The 22309-nt window shown below is 41.3% G+C and overlaps 2 protein-coding genes across 2 annotated transcripts in view; both read left to right on the forward strand.

Annotated features, from left to right (window-relative positions):
- LOC141102801 (sodium- and chloride-dependent creatine transporter 1-like) overlaps nt 1-22309 on the forward strand; it is a 115532-nt gene that overhangs the window by 27065 nt on the left and 66158 nt on the right. Inside the window, exon 2 of the mRNA XM_073591816.1 lies at nt 20249-20500. Within this exon, the coding sequence (XP_073447917.1) occupies nt 20249-20500 (252 nt within the window). The remainder of the gene's footprint in view (nt 1-20248; nt 20501-22309) is intronic.
- Nucleotides 14573-15086, forward strand: LOC141102390 (small ribosomal subunit protein uS12-like). Its single transcript, XM_073591349.1, has one exon. It carries the CDS (start codon nt 14613-14615, stop codon nt 15042-15044), a length of 432 nt encoding a protein of 143 aa, XP_073447450.1. The 5' UTR covers nt 14573-14612; the 3' UTR covers nt 15045-15086.

Raw genomic sequence — 22309 nt, forward strand, 5'->3', positions numbered from 1 at the left:
CAGTGAGGCCAATCTGTGCTGCCTTTCAGTGCCGCCTATCCATGCCACCTATCATTGCCCATCAGTGTCACCTATCAGTGCCCATCAGTGCCACTCAGTGCCATCTATCAATGCTCATCAGTGCCCATCAGTGCCGCCTCAGCAGTACATCCTGTCAGTGCAGCCTCATCAGTGTACATCAGTAAAGAAGAAAAATACAAAATTCTCTGAAAAAAATGAAGAAAAACTTTTTTTTAGCAAAAAATAAAAAACCTAGCGGTGATTAAATACCACCAAAAGAAAGCTGTACTTGTGTGAAGAATATTATAAAAAATTAATTGGATACAGTGTTGCATGACCACACAATTGTCATTCAAAGTGTGACAGTGCTGATAGCTGAAAATTGGCCTGGGCAGGAAGGGGGTGAATGTGCCGGTATTGAGGTGGTTAAGAAATGGCACTGCAAGTATAAGCGTGCTGCCTGTTATAGCATGTTTTTCAGCCGGTTACCAAACTGCAGGCAGAAATTAGAATTTCTGCTACCCCAAGTGTGAACGGGGCCTCGGGACTATTATTTACATTTTTCCTATTAAGTCGATACAATGACATTGCTGTAGTACGTTAAGCTCTTTTTTTTGTCATATCCCCTATCTTATTTCAATCAATTACTTCCTGTTAAAGTATTAGGAAAACAACATTGGCAGTCCTTATTGATCTCCTTCTAATAACGCTAGACACAGAAAGCATTGAGAACTGCCATTTTTAGATCAAGGTTAGCAATGGCAGTTACCCATCTCAATGACAGGTATAGGTTAACATGATCCCCAACCCATTGAAGCGTCGGAAGAGGGGACGCGTTGTTACAGCGACAGCTGTGGTTTGTATAAGCCATTTTACATGCAGTTTTACATTTATAAATCACTTCGGCTTCCGTACACGAATCCCCATTAACATAATCACCAGAAGATTAAATCCATAATCAGATTCCTTGCGGTGAATAGATGGGCCATTGTTTTTCAGCAAAATGCTTTCACGGCTTGGAGGGACATTCCAAGAGCGTCGGGCCGGGGAGACTCACAGAAGACTGCTCCTTTCCAAAAACAATCATGAAAAATTGCAATAGTTTGATGTAGTTTCCCATTACGTTTTACTCTGTGATACTGGCGTATAATGAGAAGGAGCGCGATATCACGTATTGGGTGATGCGCACCCTAATTAAAATGATAAGGCTGTTAGGAGCCAATGTGAATTGGGTATTTTATATATTATTATCATTAACTGTTATTAATATTTTCATTGTTATATTTTGTTTTTGCTTTCTTAATTTACAGTTAGGTCCATATATATTTGGACACGGGCACAATTTTAGTTAGTTTTAGTTAAGCAGGTAAAAGGTCTGGAGTTGATTCTAAGGCCCCTTTCACACTGGGGCGGTGGGGGCATCGGCGGTAAAACGGCGCTATTTTTAGCGCCGCTTTACCGTAGTTTTTGCAGCGGTATGCGGCCGCTAGCGGTGCGGTTTTAACCCCTACTGGCGGCCAAAAAAGGGTTAAAACCGCTCGGCGGTATAGCCCATTGATTTCAATTGGCAGGAGCGGTTTAGGAGCGGTGAATACAGCGCTCCTTCACCGCTCCAAAGATGCTGTTTGCAGGAGTTTTTTTTCTCTCCTGCCAGCGCACCGCTCCAGTGTGAAAGCCCTCGGACTTTCACACTGGAGAAACAGCAGTGGCAGTTTTAGGTCGGCTTGCAGGCGCTATTTTTAGCGCAATAAGGCCTGCAAACCGCCCCAGTGTGAAAGGGGCCTAAGTGTGGTATTTGCATTTGGAATCTATTGCTGTGAACCTACATCATGCGTTCAAAGAAGCTGTCCTTGCAAGTGAAACAGGCCATTGTAAGGCTTCAAAAATGAAACATATTCATCAGAGAGATAGCAGCAACATTAGGAGTGGCCAAATTAACAGTTTGGTACATTCTGAGGAAAGAAGAACGCACTGGGGAGCTCAGCAACATAAAAAGGCCTGGACGTCTACGGAAGACAACAGTGGTGGATGATCGCTGGATCCTCCCTATGGAAAGTGAAGGACACTCTTCAGGACGTGGGCGTATCATTGTCAAAGTCTACAATCAAGAGAAGACTTCATACGAGCAAATACAGAGGGTTCACCACAAGGTGCAAACCATTCATAAGCCTGAAGAATAGAAAAGCCAGATTAGACTTTTCCAAAAAAAATCTAAAAAAGCCAGACCAGTTCTGGAAAAGCATTCTTTAGAGGGATGAAATTAAGATGAATCTGTACCAGAATGACTGGAAGAAAAAAGTGTGGAGAAGACTTGGAACAGCTCATGATCAAAAGCACACAACGTCATCTGTAAAACATGGTGGAGCTTGCAGTGTTATGGCATGGGCATGCGTGGCTTCCAGTGGCAGTGGGTCATTGGTGTTTATTGATGATGTGATAGAAGACAGAAGCAGCCGGAATTCTGAATTGCAGTGTTTGCAGAAATACTGTCAGCCCAGATTCAGTCAAATGTAGCAAAGTTGATTGGACGGCGCTTCACAGTACAGATGGACAATGATCCAAAACACACTGCAAAAGCAACCCAGGAGATTTTGAAGGTAAAGAAGTGGAATATTCTGCAATGGCTGAGTCAGTCACCTGATCTCAACCCAATTGAGCATGAATTTCACCTGCTGAAGGCAAAACTAAAGGCAGAAAGACCCACAAACAAAGAACAACTGAAGACAGCTGCAGATAGAGCCTGGCAAAGCATCAGAAACGAGGAAACCCAGTCTTTGGTAATGTCCATGGGTTCCAGACTTCAGGCAGTCATTGCCAGGAAAGTATTCTCAACAAAATGTTAGAAATGAACATTTTATTTATGATTTTATTCATTTGTCCAATTACATTTGAGCCCCTAAAAAGGAGGGGGGGGGGGGCAACTGTGTATAAAAATGGTTGCGGTTCTTGATCTTTATGTTCAACCCTTTGAATTAAAGCTGAAAGTCTGCACTTTGGATTGTTTAGTTTTAATATTATTCTGGTGGCATACAGAGCCAAAAGTATGAAAATTGTGCCTGTGTCCAAATATATATATGATCTAACTGTATAAAAACGCCTCCTCCCATAGACTGACGGACAGTTACAGATGGGCAAAGGCTCTGACAGATGCTTGTATGTCAATAGTAAGAGACAGGCAGGCGTGCAGATTGGAGTGCTGACTTCACTAGCTGAATGCTTGTTTGAGGTTAGCTCCATAAGATTATATTCATAAATCTTTTTGCCATCTGTGTCCCAGTGGGGAGATTTCCCTTCACTTCCTGTCCCATAGCCCCCATAAGATTATAACTTTGAGTTCTTTTGCCATCTGTGTCCCAATGGGGAGATTTCCCTTCACTTCCTGTCCCATAGCCCCCATAAGATTATAACCACGAGTCCTTTTGCCATCTGTGTCCCAGTGGGGAGATTTCCCTTCACTTCCTGTCCATAACACCATAGGATTATAACTATCAGTACTTTTGCCATCTGTGTCCCATTGGGGAGATTTCCCTTCACTTCCTGTACCATACGATTATAACCATGAGTCTTTTATAAGATTATAACCATGAGTCTTTTATAAGATTATAACCATGAGTATTTTTTCCATGTGTGTCCTATGGGGAAATTTCCCTTCACTTCCTGTCCCATAGCCCCATAAGATTATAACTGCGAGTCCTTTTGTCATCTGTGTTCCAGTGAGGAGATTTCCATTCTTTTATTGTCCCATAGCCCCATACGATCATAACTGTGAGTCCCTTTGTCATCTGTGTCCCAGTGGGGAGATTTCTCTTCATTTCCTGTCCCATGGCCCCGCCCCCTGGCGCCCACGTCATTGGATTTGATTGACAGCAGCGTGAGCCAATAGCTGCGCTGCTATCAATCTATCCAATCAAAAGCCGGGACCCCGTGGAGAGAGGGACAGCGCGTCCCCGCCAAGAAGATGAAGGGGCTCAGTTAAGTAAAACAGGGGGGCTGGGAGGCCAGTGACTGCCAGGTGTTTTTTCACCTTAACGAATAGGATGCATTAAGGTGAAAAAACACGAGGGTTTACAACCCCTTTTAATAGTTTGGTTGGACATCCCCTTTAACAATGCAGTTCCACTGTGAGCCAGCAGAGGCAGTGCTGAGCACTCCCGTCTTTAGATTTGCAGATTCCTGAAATAAATCAGCTTTTTCGAAATGACCATTTTCCTTATTGAAAACGATGAAAGCGTCGCCGACACTTACACTTGCACTTAGAGCACTTTGAAGAGGTGGCATTCACTGCATACCAAGTATTATGTTACCATGGCTACGGTCAGATTAGTGAAATTTCCACTCTTTATCAGATTTCAGGATTTATGAGTTAAAACCGAGGGCTGGAAATCGCAGAACCCACATGTCTAATGGGCGCTCTAATCTACGTGGTGTAAAATATCAGCAGTTATACATGGGGAAAAAAAAAAAAAAGCTTATTTGACCGCCAACGCCCGCTGCTATGGGCAATTTTTATAGAAATCTAGCGCTCGCAAACACAATGAGTGAAAATGTGATGAATACAAAAGAAACAAAGTCCTAATAAGGTGACTAAAGGTGCTCCAATGCAAAGTGCTTCAGAAAAATTCAGGTGTGCAACACCCACTCATGTATCTCCACTCACCAGATCAGAACGACCCCCATCTTTTCAGTCTGGTGGGTCACTTAAAGCTTGGTAAAGATATCCAGGGATGGCGGACAGGGGCGTCCCTAGGGGGTGGCTTTTGGAGCTATAGCCCCGAATCTGGGGCCCATAGCCCCAAGTCTCCACAGGGGTACTCAAGGGGAGGGGTGGTTCTCTGGGGACCCTGATGTAAGTGGAGGGCTCTCTGGGGACCTTGATTTTAAGGGGGAGGCTCTCTGGGGACCCTGATTTAAGGGGAAGACTCTCTGGGGACCCTGATACAAGGGGGAGGGTCTCTGGGGACCCTGATTTAAGGGGGAGACTCTCTGGGAACCCTGATTTAAGGGGGAGACTCTCTGGGGACCCTGATTTAAGGTGGAGACTCTCTGGGAACTCTAATGTAAGGGGGGCTCTCTGGGAACCCTGATGTAAGTAGGGGCTCTCTGGAGACCCTGATGCAAGGGGGAGGCTCTCTGGGGACTCTGATGTAAGGGGGAGGCTCTTTGGGGACTCTGATGTAAGAGGGAGGCTCTCTGGGGACTCTGATGTAAGTGGGGGGCTCTCTGGTGATATATACACACACACATGTATATTACTGTAATATACATGTGTATGCCGGCCGAAGCGTATGACTTTCTTTATTACGCTGCTATTGGCTCTAGCCCCAGATCTTTTGTAGACCTAGCAACGCCCCTGATGGCGGATATGGTGATAGGTCATCAAGTCCAAAGCTCTTTTATGAAGTTGCTTAGCCAGAAAAAACAGGGACCCAGGAGTAAAAAAGAAGGGAACTGATAGTGAAGTACCATTGAAAAAGGTTTTATTGTAAAAGGAAGTGGGTACTTACAACAAGTAAGATAAAACAAGCCTCAAACATGGAGCTGTGGGTGTAAAAACGCCGTTCCTGGCCTGTGGAACGCACACATCTCAGTTCTAACGAGGCGGAAGAAATGGATTGTGTGTTCCTGCAAAGCAGGGACTGTAATCATTACTTCCCCTAGTAAAAGCAGCACACAATTGACACACAAGCACTGGCTGAGCACATAGTTAACCCTTTGATCGCCCCTAGATGTTAATTCCTTCCCAGCCAGTGTCATGAGTACAATTGTGTGCGCCCCCTGCAGGCAGAGAAATGGAATCACATAGTAAAACTGCTATGGGGTGAACGCCAAACGGTTAAAGAGAAAGGTTACAACCCGTCGATCAATACGCTGCAGCTTGCAAATGCACTGAATAGACCTCCATGTAGGGATGAGGGAATTGATAGCTTTAGTTTCCTGGAATTTCCAATAAATATCAGTGGATTTCCGCAAAATTTTGTCATCATGGCATCATGCACTGAAGTCCATGGGGAACTTGGAAATAAGGTTATTCTTGTGGTAGCTTTTAAGGGTGTGGCCTTGACGGTGTACGCAAGGCATACATGGATACCCAAACTATGTCTATTTTGTAGGAATTGAATGGTCACAGAAAAAAGGCGATTTACAGCATTGGCACCACATATGTTACCGGTCATACACTTTTTTGACAGAAGAGGGCACTTTCCAATAGGAATATATCTGGCACTTCCAGACCACAGAATGCCAGAGGAGCACTTCCCTTGGTGAGTCTACGGTATTGCTTGGTCATACTGCAATCTTCAAATGCCTCTGCCGATATCTGGCTAGCCAGTTGGAGTCTGTTCCAAGAAGCTGACACCCTGAAAGGCGACACCTATTCTTTCCCTCCTTGACAGGTGCCTCTCCCTAATACTGCTCCCACTGTCTCCCTAACCAGCATGGGCTCTGTCCCTATCCTACTCACACGTTGCGTTGCACATAAAATGGCATAGAATCTCCTATTTATGGAAGTCTCTCTTCGGGAGAGACCCTCACCTAGTACTCATCAGTATTCACCAAGGAAAGTGCTCCTCTGGCATTCTGTAGTCTGTAAGTGCCTGATAAATTACTATTGGAAAGAATCTTTCTGTCTGAAGAAATGTATGACTTCAAAAATCTTGTTTATTGAATCCTGAGTCAAGATGGCCACCCAAATCTTGCAGGATTTCGTTATCTAATAGGATTGCCGTCCTCCCCAAGATGGCTGCCTGGAGTCCATAGCAGGGGACGTTTAATCCTCAATGGTCTCTTGCCAGAGCCTAAAGAAATGGCACACCTTCAGGTTGGTGGATATACTGAAGCCCTAACACCTGTCTACAAGAGTGCAATAGCTTTTAAATGGCTCCTGAGGGGTTCATAAGCTCCTTTCAACTATGCAGGACCTGTTCTTGTGCCAATAGAATGGACCTTTATTATCCTCATTAATATATTTATATTTTATGTTATTTTACATTCACAAGTGATGGCACTTGAGACAGCACCAGGACCCTATACAATGATGATTCTTCACCCCCTTGGACTGGCATGAACAGCCTGAAGCCATGGGACTGGTATGGGTACCAGGGGTCATCTGTGAGTTCTTTTCCTCCATTCTTCTGCTGAGGAGCAATGTCATTAAGCTGCAGGATAACACTGATCAGGAAGAGCACTTACCCGTAGAATGAGGAGGACGGCGCCTGAGATAAAATGTGTTGCTGGGAAGTTGATTGTACATTACTAGTTATTGCCTTCTAAATACCTAATCATCTGACCTTTATCCAGTCACTGCGACTGCTTTATTAAAGCTGTTGTTTACCCTTTATTAAAGCGGTTGTTTACCCTCAGAAAAAAAAAAAAGTAAAAAAACAAAACAAATAAAACCTTGTAAGGTACAGTAAAACCTTGGTTTGAGAGTAACTTGGTTTGAGAGCGTTTTGCAAGACAAGCAAAATGTTTTAATAAATTTTGCCTTGATATACAAGCGATGTCTTGATAAATGAGTAACGTCTTGTCACAACTGGAGTATAAAAAAGAAGAGAGGAGCCTCTAAGTGTAGCAATATGGTTAAATTTATTGAAGGTACAACATTTAGCAACTTATTGCTACACTTAGAGGTGTCTCTCTTCTCTTTTATACCCTGTAAAAAAATGCTTTGATGTACAAGTGCTTTGGATTACAAGCATGTTCCTGGAAAGAATTATGCTCGCAATCCAAGGTGTTACTGTAAAAGCATAATGAGCTAGTATGCACCGCATACTAGCCCATTATGACATACTTACCTTAGAATGAGGTCCCGTATCGCAGGCCGGTCCACGCCGAGGGAGCTGATATTTTGCCTTCGGCGTGTCTTCCGGGTTTGTGGCTCCAGCGATGTGAGTGGCCGGAACCGCGATAACGTCATGTGCGCAGTAGTCTTCTTCCCGGCAAGGTCTGGCAGCGTCTGCCGGACCTTCAGCCGGGCATTCACAGCGCATGCGCCGCTGACGTCAACGGCTGCATGCAAAGTGAATATCTCCTAAACCGTACAGGTTTAGGAGATATTTATTTTACCTACAGGTAAGCCTTATTATAGGCTTACCTGTAGGTAAAGATAAAAAAAGTCGGTATACAACCACTTTAAAAAGGTGTATTTGTACACTAATGAAATAATAATACATTAATATCTGTCAGATATGACAAATAACCTATATCTGTCTACAGTATCTATCTATCTATCTATCTATCTATCTATCTATCTATCTATCTATCTATCTATCTATCTATCTATCTATCTATCTATCTATAGGCAGATCCACCTATCTCTATCATCTACAGTACCTACTCATCTAAAAGTATCTATCTATCTATCTATCTGTAAAAAAGTGCCTACAAACAAAATTAAGCAGCAATTTTGTGCAACACAATCACAATCAAAATAAGAAAAACAATAAAATTGCGCTAATATTATAAAAGTCCATATATGTGACCAAATAAATGATTCAAATGTACAAAGAGTCCACACTTAATGTGATAAAGTGAATAATTCCATGGTGGTGTCCATCATCCATCACCAATAGTGTCACCCTGAATCCACCACCAGCTGTAGAAACTGCTTACCAGCTCCAGTTGACCCCTTATTTTAGGGGGTTGGTGAGCGCCTATGGCGTAAAACCCAGCCGGGGCCTTTCTCCACATCACGGGGTCACTCCACTTTTCCTGATGGTACTCAAGGGATTCGGTAGGAAACCAGAGGCTCCAAATAGTGTCCTTAGGTTTATTTGAATGAAAATTTTCGCTTGCAGCAATAAAAGCCTGAAGTTTGGCGTGTCCGCCAGCACATACCAAACAAACCGTCCATCGGGATACGTAAGAGGTGGTGATATCAGCACGTCGCTCCGCCCTATGCGTTTTGTCATAAATGATGTCGTCCTGGGGCACGGGGGCGTACTGTGCCACCACCTTATATACAAAAGCAACCTCGCTTTGAGCCTTGGCCAACCAAATCGCTGGAGCACATTCAGATCCCAGATCTGCGTACAGTCTTTTCAAACGGCATAAGTGTTAACTAGAATGCCGTGTACTATCCATCCCAGACCATCAATGGGGGATAAGGTATAATAAGATAACATGCCAACTATGGCATTTACCGCCATATATGACACATTCGCGCCTCATAATTTAGGGACCAAAATATGCGTTTCGTCACAAATGACGTTGTCCTGGGGCACAGGGGCGTACTGCGTCACCACCTTATATACAAAAGCAACCAAGTTTCGCTTTGAGCCTTGGCCAACCAAATCGCTGGCGCACATTCAGATCCCCAATCTGCGTACAGTCTTTTCAAATGGCATAAGTGTTAACTAGAATGCCGTGTACTATCCATCCCAGACCATCAATGGGGGATAAGGTATAATAAGATAACATGCCAACTAAGGCATTTACCGCCATATATGACACATTCCCACCTCATATTTTAGGGACCAGGTGGCCTGAGGCTCAAATCCAAGTTCATACTTAACAATACAAAAATAAATTAATAAACATAAATGCATTTTATGAGAAATTAACTAAAATTTCACCACTAATTCTTACAGAAGGTTGTCCCCACAGGAAGTAGCAAATAAATGCTCATAGGGGTCACCACCTCTAGTGGCGAAAGAGAGAAATTCCATCTAACGGCCAATTCGATCACCCTCACAAGGGGAGCCCTTCTAATAGAATCAGTAGCTAAAAAGACTGAAATCTGTACCGGTAATGACCCGAACAGATTCACAACTAATCGATATATGTGAACCATATGGGAGACATATAAAAAAATGTGCCTTAGCACTTCATATTAATTGTAAAGATTATTAATGAAGTTAAAAAAAATTATTGATAAAAATTTAAATTAAAGTTAAAATTAAATTTCCAAATATATCACAAAAAAAATATATATATATAAACCTCCCCATTGTAAAAAATTGCCATCATAATCAGATGACAGTAAATGTCATTATATCAGGGTGACTTCAGGTCGGCAAACCATTATCATAATGTTACGTTGCCCAATGTCACCCATGATAAGAGCCTGGGGCCATTCTACAGAAAATAAATTCCTATTGGTAGTATATGACACCCTTTCTATCCATTCACCAATTATAAATTGGTAATAAAAGCATTAACACCGTTGTCGACATTAAGCCCAAAGGGAACATAGGTTTTTAGTTTGTACACCCAGGCCATTTCTTGCTTGGATATTTCTCTAACTAGGGAATTTCCCCTCCAATGAGTACAATACTTGTCAATACCAAGAAACAGTATTTGAAGGGTCCCTATTATGTGCCAAATCATAGTGTTTTGACACCGAATGATTTTTAAAACCCTTCCATATATTATTAATATGCTCACTGAGCCGTATTTGAAGGATACATTATCTATCTGTCTAATTATCGCATCTGTCTATCTATCGTATCTGTCTATCTTTTGGTAGGCAAATCCACCCACTAGTCTCTTTTACCCCCTGGTAACATTTTGGTGGAATGTTGGCCCTCAGCTTCCTAGTCCACCCTCCTCCCTCAGTCTGGTATTTTTCAGAGCATAGGGACAAAGATTGTAATATCATTTCAGAGAAGACTGAGCATTTACATCTAAATATATGAAGTTGGGTAATTAAATTAGACAGTGTCATTGTCCAGGATATGGAAAGTATCTTGGGAGGAGATGAAATTAGAAGGAGAAGATGACCTTGTGGATGACAAGAGTGATATTGATCAGCTTCTATTATTCAGCCACTCCAAGGCCTCACCACTCTCGGATCTATACTGAAATGACGTCCGGGTGAACTTAGCAGCTTCTGTCTCATGCTGGTTAGTGGATTGTTGGCCTTGTGTGATAAAGCAGTTTGAAGATTAATGGTAATATGGAAAGTGCTAAAGGTATGACCAGAGATGGGTAGATATCTCTCGAAGAGCAGTGGATGGCGATAAATCTGCTTGTTCTCTATTAGAGCATGAACAGTATCTGGAAACTAAACTGATGGGCTCAGGCAGTGGTGGTGACCTTCTTCCTTCTCAATGAGAAGTAGAATGGATCAAGGAAGACTTGTCTTATCCTAGAGAAGGTATTATCCTAGAGAATGGCTCAAGGAAGACTAGTCGTATGCTAGAAAAGGTCTTCTCTTAAAGAATGGATCGGGAAGACCTGTCTTTTCCTAGAGAAGGTCTTATCTTAGAAAATGGATCAAGGAAGATTTGTCTTAGCCTAGAGAAGGTCCTATCTTCGAGAATGGATCGGGAAGACCCGTCTTTTCCTAGAGAAGGTCTTATCTTAGAAAATGGATCAGGAAGACCTGTCTTCTCCTAGAGTAGATCTTAGAGAATGAATCAAGGAAGATTTGTCTTATCCTAAAGAATGGAACAAGGAATGCTTTTCTTATCCTAGAAAAGGTCTACACAGCATAGTCTTCGCCACTGCCCTGGGCTGCTGTGGGCTGTTGATAAAATTGGACCATTAATGGACATTCTAGTCTATAGCAACCAAATGAATTTAGGTTTGCCATTAAAAATTGAATTTTGATTGGTTGCTGCATTTTACCTTCCTTTGTATAATTATGTGCAGGAGATCAAATACACCAGCTTTTGAAAATTTGTCTCTGGACATTTTATCCCTGGAAATGTCCCTGGTTATCCTATTTCACTAAAGCCCACCACACACAATACCATTTTTCTGTACAAGTTCCTATCTACCAACAACTTGTACACAAGGGTCACCTGATTGTATACACCTTAATTAAAATAAATTCACTTCTATTCTGAAGATTATTTTCAGTTCTTATCACTCTTATCATTCCTTTGTCCCCTGTGATTTTTTAAAATACAAATTAAAGGTCAATGGTTTCAGTGCAAAAAGAAATAAATCGCTGGTCAAATTTTTGGCAATCTCATAGTTGACACTTCCCCACCACTCTTGCTCCAAAGTCCATGTATAATTGTGAGTTTCTCATTTCTTCCACCTCCTAACAGGGACCCAGATAGAGATGAAAACCTGACGGGGGTTCTAACACTTTTTGACTCTACCAAAAACTGAAAACATTTTTGCATTATCGGACTTCTTGATGTAGGAGGGCAACAGGGGAAGTGTGGGTTACATGACAGATGAAACCCTTGGTGAGTAAACTGGTCTGTGGTTCATTTAAAAAGAATTCCAACTGACCTTGACCACTTTATGTTTAAATGGGTCCAGTTTGGGAAATATACATAACATGGAAAAATAAGCCCCGAAACTATAAATGATAATGGTGGGTTTAAATGGTGAAAATAACATGTAGCGACTACCGATTCTGTTTGTTACTATTTCATAATTCTATTATTTCTGCTTAATGAGTATTATAATTAGGATGTGTTTATGCCATATTTGTAATCTGTGAGATCACAGTCATGAAACTTAATTGTGAGATAATTACTAGCCAAACAGGTACATAATCAGAATTGTATAAGAAACCGCGCTATATGAACTGAACTTAAAAAATGTAAAATTTAAAAGTTTTTGAAATATGCACATCAAAATACTGAGTCCATCTGAAGATAATGTCAACAAATGTCCGACAAAAAATCACCAAGGGATATGACTCTTCATCCACATAATAAGTGACACCACACTCAGTTCACCATTGGAAGTAGTGTTAGAGATAGGACAGTCCTCCACCTTCAAAACAACTGCCTCTTACCAGCTCCCTTGATCTCTGGTCAGGAGATCAATAGCGCCTTTTGGCTTATAACCCAGCCACAGTCTCAGATAAGGATGGATGTAAGGTCAGGTCAACTCCTCCTGTTGTCCTAAACAGCCCATACACAACTTATCCAATGGCCCATCATAAAAGGAGAAAAGAAGCCTCCATAGTGTAAAAACGTATATATAGTTTATTAATAAAACAGTATTGCACTCACATGTAAGCGAAATCGTTCAGGCAAAAACAGATGAACGAGCCGGCCGGCTCTCTCTTACAAAGCACCCGTAGCTTCCGGGACTGCGGACTGCTACGGGTGCTTTGTAAGAGAGAGCCGGCCGGCTCGTTCATCTGTTTTTGCCTGAACGATTTCGCTTACATGTGAGTGCAATACTGTTTTATTAATAAACTATATATACGTTTTTACACTATGGAGGCTTCTTTTCTCCTTTTATGATGGGCCATTGGATAAGTTGTGTATGGGCTGTTTAGGACAACAGGAGGAGTTGACCTGACCTTACATCCATCCTTATCTGAGACTGTGGCTGGGTTATAAGCCAAAAGGCGCTATTGATCTCCTGACCAGAGATCAAGGGAGCTGGTAAGAGGCAGTTGTTTTGAAGGTGGAGGACTGTCCTATCTCTAACACTACTTCCAATGGTGAACTGAGTGTGGTGTCACTTATTATGTGGATGAAGAGTCATATCCCTTGGTGATTTTTTGTCGGACATTTGTTGACATTATCTTCAGATGGACTCAGTATTTTGATGTGCATATTTCAAAAACTTTTAAATTTTACATTTTTTAAGTTCAGTTCATATAGCGCGGTTTCTTATACAATTCTAATATTTATAGTGTGGGTATCTCGCATTTTTGTTACCGCAGCTTATTATTCAATTTGGGGTCTATTTATTGGATCAGTTTATGCAATTCCTGTTATGGTTTTTCTGACAGCGCTGTATTTTTTACATTTTGCATAGGTACATAATCACATTAAGTAATTTCTGTGCTCTACATGGGAATTGAATTGCCATCACAAGTTACCATATGTAATTGCTATGTAACTTACACAGATGCCATGCTCTGGTTAGAAGGTGCCCTTGAATTCCGTTTGTTGGTTGATTCTCAGATTATATTGCTTCACACGCAGTTGGCCATTATGGTGGTTGGTTCTGAATATGGGTGTATAACTCTCTATTTAGTTAGGCATTTTTTTTTGGTTGTTTCTGAGATTATTTTGCTCCACACATAGTTGGCCATAGTTGACCGTTGGCCATTGTTGGCTATGTCACAGTAGTTCCTTTTTGGTAGATTCCTACTAACACATTGGCTATATACTTAGTAGATAGATATATTCTGATGCTGGTGAGAATTTACTAGCTATTTTGTTTGTGGGTTACTAAATTATCTATCAGACCCCTGACAGCAAGCCCTTTTGTTTTTTCACCACTGAATGAGTAAATATCGTATAGTGGAAATGGTTTTCTCAGATGTCCTCATTCTAGTTGTAAAAGAGATGGGCCCCTCATGACACTTTATGTCCCCATGTTTGTTATCTACTGCTTTAATTATTGGTACAATATGGGAAGCCAATATAAAAGCTCATTTTAACCACTTCCGGGCCACCACACGTTCATTTACTGCAGCAGGACGTCCCTTCAGCGCAAAATTACGTACCTGTATGTGATTTTGATTTCCGGGTCTGGGGCGCCAGCGACCAATCAGCGGGTCCGGCGATCGCTACCGAGAGAGGCAGAACAGCGATCTGCCTATGTAAACAAGGCAGATTGCCGTTCTGTCTGTGGGGAAGATGGAGATCTTGTGTTTCTGCTAAGCAGGCCCACGGATCTCTGTGTTCTCCCAGTCAAAGCACCAAGAATAGCTTTCCGCAGTCGGCCCTGGGACAGGCAAGATGGGCAAGTGCCGTGGTCTTCGTACAGCAAGAAAGGTCTGTAACCACCGACGTGAGCAGAAATGGCACAACAAGCAGTACAAGAAGGCCCACTTGGGGACTGCCCTAAAGGCTAACCCTTTTGGAGGTGCTTCCCATGCTAAAGGAATCGTCCTGGAAAAAGTTGGCGTTGAGGCTAAACAGCCAAACTCTGCCATCAGGAAGTGCGTCAGAGTGCAGTTGATCAAGAACGGCAAGAAAATTACAGCTTTCGTACCAAACGACGGTTGTCTGAACTCTATTGAGGAAAACGATGAAGTGTTGGTTGCTGGATTTGGTCGTGCTGGTCATGCCGTTGGTGACATTCCTGGTGTGCGATTCAAGGTTGTCACAGTAGCCAATGTTTCCCTGTTGGCCTTGTACAAAGGCAAGAAGGAGAGACCAAGATCATAAATGTTTGTCATTGTTTAATAAACCTCATTCACAAAAAAAAAAGAGAGAGGCAGAACAGCTATCTGCCTATGTAAACAAGGCAGATTGCCGTTCTGTCAGTGGGGAAGATGGAGATCTTGTGTTTCTGCTAAGCAGGCCCACGGATCTCTGTGTTCCCCCAGTCAAAGCACCCTCCCCCACAGTTAGCAAGCACTCCCAGGGAACACATTTAACCTTTTGATCGCCCCTGATGTTAACCATGTTGTGCGTTTGAAAATAATTTCCCGAACGATAATTGATAATGAGTTGTTTTTATCAATCAAATTTCTTTTTAAAAGCACACATCAATCGATATGAATACAGACTAAATAGGGAATATTTATTCACTAGACATGTATTCACAATAAATAGTTCAATTATGGGTGACATAGAAAAAACCTTACATAAAATACAAAATTATTTGCAACACTCGCTAATAGGTTTTGCTAAGCAATGAAATGAAAGTATTAATTTCTCCCCGTGGACATAAAAACCATATATATATAGAATTAATTATCGGACAAAACGTCTGCGATTTGCGTAACCAACAGTTACCCCTCTGCAGCAAGAGTAAGAGTAAAACTACGTAAAACTGGTACGTTAATATAGCGCCAAACAAAGGATGGTAAAATTTTGAAAAAAAACAAAAATAAAGTTACAGAAAAATCTACAATGGTTGTTATATCTGGGGAATAATAATCTAAATATCAATGAACAATCAATAATCAGTATTCAAATAATCAATGCATCAGGAAAGATCAATGTAACATATTTACCCTCCAAAATGGCTGCTGGCTTACAATGGTCGTTACCAGAATCCCCTAAGATGGCTGCCTTTCACAAAATGGCTTCTTGTTAAGGAGGAGCTGCGTCTTGCGTCCTTAAAGTATCAGAGTATGAGGCGTGATGATGAGGGTATGAAACATGTATGAAGTACGATGGATGAAGTATGTCAAGTGTATGTAAGGATGAGTGTGGTGAGTGTAAGCAGTGTGTATGAAGTGTTGATCTCCTCATGGCTTCCTCTCCTGGTCCTATATACCATTCTAGACAGGCCTAGAAGGTGTAACTTCTTTCCATTGATTGATGCAGATAAAAATTAACTTCCTTGTTTGATCAGGCATTGTCTCTTTTTACCACCAAATGTCCTTCTAAGACCAGGGATATATTTTTCTAAATAACTTGTTGTAGGGCTGTGCACTTCTCATGATACAGATGTGGCGATGTGATATTTCTAACATATATATGTAATGTTAGGAGTTCTGGTAACGCTGTCAGATGAGTATACATTACTAATGCAGCAAATTATATTGATTAGGAATAGATGTTTTACCTATATATATAGAAAATAGGTTTGTGGGTGATGGACTTTATAGGCATAACACAAGTATATAGTAAAAATAAATTTATTACAAAAATAGAAACCGGACAATTGCATAAAATGCCATTGAGTATTCACAAAAAATGCCTTTGAGCATAAACAACGCACCAATCTACATACATATACAATATTTATCGAAAAGTGGAGGACCAAACAGATCACTCTCCAATACTTAGTAGGAAGATTGAAAAGGCGGTGTGTCATAGTATAGCTCAGCTCTACATGTTGCGCGTATTCAGACGCTTCTTCAGGAGCTTATGGTGTATTCTATGAATATAAAATTTGGAATAAAATTCATCACATTTGTTTATTTGTTCAACATTATCATACAGCCTCATTGCCCTGGTGAATTCAGTACTAAGGCACATCCACCCCCAGCTTATTGGGATCCCTACCAGTGTTAATTTTAGTCTTAGGACTAAAATGGCATTTTAGTTTTAGTCCCATTTTAGTCTTCTGCAATTGTTTTAATTTTAGTCGTATTTAGTCGACTAAATCTCCAGTACATTTCAGTAATTGCAATTTAGTTTTAGTCATAGTCTTTTGACTAGAGTGGCATTTTAGTTTTAGTCGTATTTTAGTTGACTAAAATAGTATTCATTTAGTTGACTAAAACGTTTAGTCATTTTAGTCGACTAAAATGTTTTAGTCATTTTAGTCGACTAAATTAACACTGATCCCTACCAAACCTGGATCGATTATAGCGCATGCCGATTATGGGAACGACTGTAGCACTTAAATGGTTAACCTATAATAATAATAATATGGGCAATATAGAAGGAGCTTGTCAATGCGTCAATATAATCAGATTGCCACTTACATTATAGTCGAGAGACGAAGGGGGAGGGTGAGCAGAGAATAGTGTCCAGTTTCTATTTTTGTAATAAATTTATTTTTAATATATACGTGTGTTATGCCTATAAAGTCCATCATCCACAAACCTATTTTCTAAAAATCCAATTTATCGGGACTTGGCATTATATATCAAATTTCCGTATCCGCAGTACCACTCTGTGGTGATATGAATCTTTTATATTTATATATATATTTATATGTATATATATATATATTCTGATTAATTATACATCTAGGTAGAAGAACTATATACATATATAGATATATATATATATACATATAGATAGATAGATAGATAGATAGATAGATAGATAGATAGATAGATAGATAGATAGATAATCTCTCTCTCTCTCTCTCTCTCTATTTATATATATAATATATCTATAGATATCTAGATATCTATATATATATATATATATAGATGTAGTTATAGTATCTCTAAACACAATAATTTGTATATTTAAACCATTTCTACATATGGGATATTTCTAATCAGATGGATACATATACCTAACGATATTATTACTATGCCCGTAATAAAATCATGACTTGCCACTACTTCATGAGATATAATACATGAGGTTATAATCTTATATTCATACACTTTTATATATATATAAGATGGTGCTGTTCTTAGTAAAATATTATCATAAATATAAACAAACGTTCCACAGTTCCCTTTAGGCATATTATGGACCATGGAGGTTGTTGTACATCAATATTTATGTTAATATTCATAGTGGGATCTTCGTTATATAGTGTCCATATATTATAAATTATGTCTGAGCTGTATTCCTAAATGGTGAGGAATTTGAGATTTTTAATCCAGGTGTTTATAAGCTTTGTCCGTTTACCAACGTATCTCAGAAGTGTCCAGCTTGGTAAACATTCCCCCCAAGGCTTTCTTGTTAGACCTTGTTTGAAGATGGCATATCTCACCTGGGAAAAGCAGTTGGGTTTGCCGTGTGTCAGAGTCTTACCACTAATCCAAGGATCCTCAAATAAATTATTTTTAGAAACCATAAATGTATTTTTTTAAATTGTCGCTCTTTTTTTGTTTACAGGGCAAAAAATAAAAACAGCAGAGGTGATTAAATACCACCGAAAAAATTCTATATGTGGGGAAAAAAAGACATCAATTTTGTTTGGGTACAGCGTCGCACGACCGCGCAATTGTCAGTTAAAGTAACGCAGTGCCATATCACAAAAAAATGGCCTGGTCATGAAGGAGGGTAAACCTTCTGGAGCTGAAGAGGTTAATCGGGTTATGGCAGCAGAATGTGGTATATTGCCGATGGTCACTTATCTTTGTAAAATTTGCAGAACAAAATACGCCATGCCTTATCCTTTTACCTTTATCCAGAAATGCCCTAACCTAGCTACTAATGGCAGCATTAGCTCTAGAAGGGATTCCAATATATCAAAAAGAGCCGTGCTATAAACCGTGATAATTAAAACAAATATCAAAATGAATCCAAGTGTAAATTGAGTGATACAATGATAATAAAAATATCATAAATCTATTATTTAGTACCTGTGCCCTACACAGTCCAAATATAGATGCAACAATAAAGTGCATAAAAAGTGCAAAGAATATGCAAAAATGTTAAATGTGAAGATATAAAAAGTGTAAAATATAAAGTTTGTGAAGATTAGTGATCCTCTTTAAAAATGGAATTCTGTAAGAAGTGAGCATCCATCACCATTCAGATCTCCCAAATAGTGACACTGCCACCTCAGTAAAGATGCAGGCTTACCAAATTCAGTGGACCCTCTAAAAAGAGAAATCAAATGGGCATGTGGCCACACACCCTAACTAGGGTAAGCCCAAGACTCTCCTACAGAATCCACTCCAGGATAAGGTTAAGGACTGTATTGCTCATCTCAATGGCATCCCGATATGACTGTAATTAAACATGAAATGAGAAGCTCCACATAGTGTAAAATCCTTCTAAACTATTTATTAAAAGTAAAGGTGGCACTTACATCAAGAGGTACCCTAAATCGCATAGATAAAAATCATGGACCGGCTAACAGCAAAGAAGCGTCCCACACTTCCTGGAACACGCAATGGCGTCCGCATGTCACTCCTCCCTATGCATTTCGTCACGCGTGACGTCGTCCGGGGCACTAGAAGGTTAGGGCCACCTACCACCAGACACCTGACCCATGGACAATGCTTTAATATCTGGGATTGATCAGTCTGTCCCATGCGTGGAGGATTGGCAGGCAGTTAGAATGCCCCCTTAAATATTTCGGATTAGCCATTTTCGTGGAATGAAGCACAAGAGAAGAGATGGCATCCTGTCAATTATTTAAAGATGTTTGTGAGATCCTTGGCAGATACTATATACGGGCAGAAAGGATCATAGTTTATTGTCCAACCTACTCTGGGTAGAAAAGTATGAGCATAACACATTTACTCTTTTGTATAAGCATGTATGATACAAGAGAACTCTTATGCCCTGTACACACGATCGAATATTCTGACAACAAAAAGGTGGATTTTTTTCCGACAGATTTTGGCTCACACTTGTCTTGCATACACACGGTCGCACAAATGTTGTCGAAAATTGCGAACGTCAAGACAATGACAAGATTAGGCAAACTTACTAACAACAGTCTCTCAAAACCATAAAACCATTGATACTGTTGATGGTAGAGTGAAGCCTGGTTGAAAGAGGTTGCTAACTCCACAAATTTTCAGTTACAAACATTAGTGTTGTCTGTCTCAGTAAAATGTATTATTTCTGTCTCTGCAATGACAATATAAAAGCGGAAATAAAAAGAGTCATAGCTCTGGTAAACTTATTGCTCTTTTTTTACACACCTTTATATTAGAGTCCATTTTTTCTTTGGTGATATAGAGCTGTGTCCTATGTTGATAGGTTACAAAATAGACAGTTTTACTAAGCTGAAGTCTTTTTTTTCTCCTCTTGTCTTCCTACAGAGAAAGATGGGGCGTGCTCGAGAGCCCCAGAAATGGAGGGATCTGAGACAGCAGGAGGGGGGGAAGCAGTTTCGGATGAAAAGGCCGTCATCGCTCCTCTGGTGCTGCCCGCCATGGGCCCGGTTAAAATACCTATTCCAGAGAGAGAAACCTGGACCCGGCAGATGGACTTCATCATGTCCTGTGTAGGATTTGCAGTCGGTCTGGGGAATGTGTGGCGGTTTCCATATCTTTGCTACAAGAATGGAGGAGGTAAGAGGGGAGTCTTAAAGGAAATGTATAGTGTGTCATCCTTCCTTTCTTCCCTGATTCATTTTCCTTTCTTTATATTTACACAGCTTAATACCTCAAGCTCATATTTGCACATACACACAACTGAATGAGTCTAAGCAGCAGCTCCTCCTTTCCACATCATCCCTGTTCAATCTATTAAGTCTTAATCAGTGTCAGAGAGTCTGAAGGCAAACAGGTTCTGATTTGACTTCCCTTTAGAAAACCCAGAAATACACTGCTCAAAAAAATTAAAGGAACACCTTTTAATCAGAGTAGAACATCAAGTCAATTAAACACCTGAGCTATTGATCTAGTCAGTTAGGTAGCAGAGGGGGTTGTTAATCAGTTTCAGCTGCTTTGGTGTTAATGAAGTTAACAACAGGTGCACTAGATGGGCAAAAACGAGACAGGAATGGTTTTACAGTTGGAGGCCACTGACATCTTTTTTCCTACTCATCCTCTCTGATTGTTTTTCACTAGTTTTGCATTTGGTTAGGGTCAGTGCATAAGCGTGCGCAAGGGGTGTGCCAGGTGTGCCTGGGCACACCCTAATCCTGGAGTTGCCAACCCATCAATCGTGGGCAGGTGACAGGTAAGCCACAATCCTTACTTGCCGACCCCCAGAACCTGGACAGGTTAGGCGGCGGGGGTGGAAATTAGTGCAACCGATCTGTATTTTCTTCTGCAGAAGCTGAAAGTAGGCTTCTCCTCCTCTTCCTCTCACCAACATTCAGCTGCCACAGGAGGAAAATACAGGGGATTAGTACCAATGTATGCCACCCCTCTTGTCCCAGTTCCTCTTCTTTCTGCTGCCCAGGTCCCCCTGGTCCACCCCCCCCCCCCACTGTTTTAAGGATGACAAGTGGGGGAAGAGGCTGTTTAATATGTCACAAACGCATATGTGTTGGAGCTTTGTGGTGCACACCTTAATGAAATAGGCTGCGCACACCTATGGGTCAGTGTCACTACTGGTAGCATGAGGCAATACCTGGACCCTATAGAGGTTACACAGGCAGTCCAACTCCTGCAGGATGGCACATCAATATGGGCCATTGCCAGATGGTTTGCTGTCTCTCCCAGCACAGTCAAGTCAAGAGCGGAAGAGATTTAAGGGGACAGGCAGTTACTCTAGGAGAGCTGGACAGGGCCATAGAAGGTCCTTAACCCATCAACAGGAACGGTATCTGCTCCTTTGTGCAAGGAGGAACAGGATGAGCACTGCCAGAGCCCTACAAAATGACCTTCAGCAGGCCACTGGTGTGAATGTCTCTGACCAAATAATCAGAAACAGACTTCATGAGGGTGACCTGACATCCTCTAGTGGGCCCTGTGCACACTGCCTGACACCATGGAGCTTGATTGGCATTTGCCATTAAACACCAGAATTAGCAGGTCTGCCACTGGTGCCCTGTGCTTTTCACAGAGGAGAGCAGGTTCACCCTGAGCACATGTGACAGTAGTGAAAGGGTCTGGAGAAGCCACGGAGAACGTTATGCTGCCTGTAACATCGTTCAGCATGACCAGTTTGGTGGTGGGTCAGTGATGGTCTGGGGAGGCATATCCATAGAGGGACACACAGACCTCTACAGGCTAGAAAATGGCACCCTGACTGCCATTAGGTATTGGAGTGAAATCCTTGGACCCATTGTCAGGCCCTACGCTGGTACAGTTGGTCCTGGGTTACTCCTGTTGTATGACAATGCCTGGCCTCATGTGGGGAGAGCATGCAGCCAGTTCTTGGAGGATGAAGGAATTGATACCATTGAATGGCCCCCATGCTCGCCTGAC

This window comes from Aquarana catesbeiana, linkage group LG07, assembly GCF_042186555.1.
Source record: "Aquarana catesbeiana isolate 2022-GZ linkage group LG07, ASM4218655v1, whole genome shotgun sequence".
NCBI classification, from domain to species: Eukaryota; Metazoa; Chordata; class Amphibia; order Anura; family Ranidae; genus Aquarana; species Aquarana catesbeiana.